This window comes from Trypanosoma equiperdum (assembly GCF_001457755.1).
Source record: "Trypanosoma equiperdum strain OVI genome assembly, contig: ctg_1450, whole genome shotgun sequence".
Taxonomy (NCBI): Eukaryota; Euglenozoa; class Kinetoplastea; order Trypanosomatida; family Trypanosomatidae; genus Trypanosoma; species Trypanosoma equiperdum.
Window position 1 is genome coordinate 3,782 of NW_027123450.1, and position 4,050 is coordinate 7,831.

General features: G+C 47.0%; 2 protein-coding genes across 2 annotated transcripts; both read left to right on the forward strand.

The window, feature by feature from the left end:
* Positions 1-1,486: 1,486 nt before the first annotated feature.
* On the forward strand, positions 1,487-2,416 carry TEOVI_000581000 (exosome component CSL4; the record flags this gene model as incomplete). The annotated part of the gene is made up of 1 exon (XM_067221484.1): positions 1,487-2,416. One exon carries the CDS (start codon positions 1,487-1,489, stop codon positions 2,414-2,416), a length of 930 nt encoding a protein of 309 aa, XP_067077585.1.
* A 644-nt stretch (positions 2,417-3,060) lies between these two features.
* Positions 3,061-3,996, forward strand: TEOVI_000581100 (short-chain dehydrogenase, putative; the record flags this gene model as incomplete). Its single annotated transcript, XM_067221485.1, has 1 exon — positions 3,061-3,996. One exon carries the CDS (start codon positions 3,061-3,063, stop codon positions 3,994-3,996), a length of 936 nt encoding a protein of 311 aa, XP_067077586.1.
* Positions 3,997-4,050: the final 54 nt, after the last annotated feature.

Consider the following 4,050-nt stretch of genomic DNA (forward strand, 5'->3'; position numbering starts at 1 on the left):
GTTTTATTTGGATTTGAGCAAGCGCCGTGCGTTCTTATGAATTGCGCCCCTGGGTTAATAGCTCCCGTCAGCTTCGCCAGGCAGCATTTTGCCTTACCGATAATCAATTTCATGCACGGACGTTCTCTTATTTTCCCCTATTGTCTTGATTTCATTTGTTTTAACAGCAATAGACACACATAACACTACCGTCTAGAAGTATCAAAAGCAGGAGCATTGCACTTTGAAGCGCTGACATATCAGGGAAGAGAAAAATCCACCTACTTTTCCAGCGATCTAACCCCATTAAAAACAACAACGAAAGTCACCACTGCGTCGAACCGCGCTACTCCACTCGAACGCAGACACTCACACATTAACACAAAACAGCGAAATGTTTTGCTCCACTTGCGTCTCGCTGGTCGGTGTGATTTCAGCCTTGATGCTCTTAAGTTATTTGGGTTTCGTGATCATTTACGTTCCCGTCTACCGCTATTTAGCCATCACTGTGCTGTTGCTGTTGCTTTCGTACAGGCTTTCAGTTTGGCGATTCCTGCCAACAGAACGGGCGCACGTGCGGCGACTGGCAGAAAAAATAGTCGAGAGGCGACGCGCCTACGCTTTGCCAACCTCTGAGGAGCTGAGGAGTGATGTCGGTGCTAACGCTTTATATGTCCCCGCTGCCCCTTATTTATAGTTTTGATTTGACTTTTATTAATTAAATTAAGAAATCTTATTCTCTTTAATTATTATTTTGTTTGTTTGTTTGTTCTTTTGTTTTGTTTTGTTACCTCCGTTTGTTTCGCATCTTCCAGGGGCCACGCTATGCACAAAGAGTGAAGCTGGCGTGATTAGTGGATCATGGCGAAGAGGAGTGTTTCATTTTGTATTATTATTATTTCTTCCGGTGCTTTTCTTCCTTGGCATTACTTTTGTAGTGCTCTACGTCAGTACGTTTTTTTTGGAAGTGTGCTCGTACTCCGCCGCACTACTCCTGTTACTACCTCTACTACTGATAAACTTCATTAACAATTGATTACGAAAAATCATGATCATAATAATGGTATCGAACAGTTAAGAAGATGACACACGCACACATGTGTGTTTGCACTCGTTTTCTATTTCATTTCTTCTCTCGTACTTTTTCTACTTCTCGTTGCCACCGTTGCTATTCGTAAATTGGGGTGCACTTAATCTCAAACAAGCGGTAATAGTAGCGGAAGAAAGTGAGTGTTCGTCTGCTGGAGGAAAAGAAACAGCACCAGCGGGGAGGAGGAAATACCTGACGGGCTCTTGTAAGAAAGAAAGGGGGTAAACTATAAATATATACATTTGTCGGAGCATTCATTCCTCACACGTACAAAGTGGAACAAAGGTTCAACTGAAACAGTTTGAAGTGGAAAAGGAAAGAAAAGAGGGAGTGGGAAAAGGACAAAACAAAAAAGAAAGGGGAGGAAGGAAAGCCAGACTGGACCAAGCAACAAAGAGGAATCTATAGGGAAAGGGAATGGCAGTCATAGTAAAGACTGGTAAGTGCGTATCACCAGGAGATGTTTTGTATGCTACTGACATCTATGATGCAATAGGCACCATAGTGGTGGCTGCATCCGATACCGGAGCTGTTAGTGCTGGTAATCATGCTGACGATGCCATTATTGCTGGGACCGGATGCTATTCTCGTGTTGTTTCCAAGTCTGATGGTGCGGTGTCAAGCCAAATCATTACGACACTTCTGGGCATTGTGCAGTGGAGTGGCAATGTCGTTTCGGTACGGCAGCCGACAAAAAGGGCCCGCGACGCCACGACAATTGAAGTGGTGTCGCTAAACGCTTTAAAGGACGCGGGTACTTGTGGAGACTCGGCTACGCCACGTTTGTCAACGCCGGGAGAAGCAACTTCATCAGTGAGCGAAACACCGGCCTCAACTGCGGTGTCGACTGCGCCAAAGTCATTGTGGATTTCGACATCAGTATTCGGGCCCCGTATGGGAGATAATGTTCATCTGCGTGTCGTCCGCGTATCCCGCTCCTTCGCGTATGGCGAGATCATAGCCGTAAACGGAACGTGGTGCAGTAACAGTGGTAGCAACGGTGGTGGTGGCGGGGCACTGGGTGGTTTTCGAGGTGTTATTCGGATGGAGGACATTCGCCCCTTCAAGCCCCGAAAGGATCAACTGACACCACCGCCACCTGCTGATGCTTTTCAGGATGGTGATGTGGTGGTTGCAACGGTGTTGTCACAGTCGGATGTGCGGCAGTACCAACTGAGTACTGTAGCTGAGCATTGTGGTGTTGTGGAGGCCTTCACAGTGTTGAACAGCAACGGTCGCGAGAGGCGCGTGCGATTGCGGCACATTCCCGAGTGTCGCGACATAATGAAGTGCCCACTAAGCGGTAATTTGCACCGCCGGTGGTGCCCGCTAATTCGGTTAGTCTAAGTGACTTGTCATCTCTTCGTCTTGTGCGTACGTGTGCATACGCACTGGGGTGTTTGATGCAGCAGTGGTGAATTTTAACAACTCGGTTACACGGGTTGGTACATTTTTGTATAAGGGAGGGAAGGGTGATCAGAGAAGACGGGATGCCTTTTCCTTTCGGCTCTGTTATGGTGGCTGCTGCATGCATCAACTTTGATGGGTAAAAGGTGTGGGTGGAGAATCTAAACCAGGTCGTAAATATATGGTCGCATAAACACAAATGTATGAATGACGCTGCTGCTGCTAACCCTATCGTTTTTTTTGTGCATTTCTTTTATATAATTATTCCTTCTTTTCGTGTATGTTTCGTTTGCCATTTGTTGCTGTAGGATCGGTGTGGACGTTTTTTTTTTTTTAATTATCATAAACAAAGTTGACAAAGATAAAAGTAGTGAATTTTCAAAGTTTTCTCTATTTCATTAAGTGCATATACAAGAGAGACTCGTTCATAACGAAGGTTGTATCACCCTGTCATCAGGAGAAGAACTGAGGCGTGAAGATATCCCAGGGAAGTTATACCATCCGATAGCAGTACTGCAACCCTTCAAGTAACTCTACAATTCTGTTTATTCCTCTACAGCTATTTGCGTCTACCCATTACTGAAATGTTATTTGACTGCACTTTGCTGTCGTTGCTCGGTGCCATGGTAGCAGCTATTGGCCTCTACCGCGTGGTTCAGTTTGTACATTTAACTTTCTTCAGTACCGGCCACGACCTCAAACGTCGCTACTCCAAAGCTGGAGATTGGGCAGTCGTAACTGGTGGGACGGAAGGTATTGGTCGGGCAGTGGCACTTGACCTCGCCAATCGTGGCTTTAATGTTTGCGTCATCTCCCGCACACAATCAAAGCTGGACGAGGTGGTAGCCGAAATTGAGAAATGCGGCACAAGGGGGCACTCCATCGCTTTCGACTTTGCAACCGCTGGTGAGGCGGAGTACAAAATGCTTTTTGCGAAGTTGGATTCGCTAGCGGTTGGGCTACTGGTTAACAACGTCGGTGTGAATTACACTTACGCCAACTACTTTGATGAAGCGGATGTGGTGGATGACTTGCGTATCATTAAGGTCAACTGTGAGGCCACCACACGAATGACAAAGTTCTTTGCGCCGCGGATGAAGGCCCGCCGTGCCGGTGGAATTGTGCTGCTCGGTTCCTTCTCTGCAGTTACTCCAGCGCCTCTGCTCGCAACGTACGCCGGCACGAAGGCATTTAACGTTTCATTTGGCGATGCCCTTTTCTACGAACTCAAGAAGTTTGGTGTGGATGTTTTGGTTGTGACACCAAATCTTGTTGTCAGCAGAATGACGCAAGGCGCAAGCACCCGGGCACCGAAGGAAACGTTCCTTACCGTAGGCGCGGCTGCCATGGCGCGTCAAACGTTGAATCAACTCGGTGTTGTGAACCGCACCGCCGGCCACCGAAACCACATTATCATCGAAGCCATCGCCCGTCTCTTGCCCGAGTCTTTGCGTGGTGAAAAGATGTTGGCAATGCACGAAAGCATTAAGAAGCGAGCAGAGCGCAAGGCGAAACAGTAAGAACAGGTGAAGAAGAGGGTAGGGGGGGGAATATATATATATATATATATATAT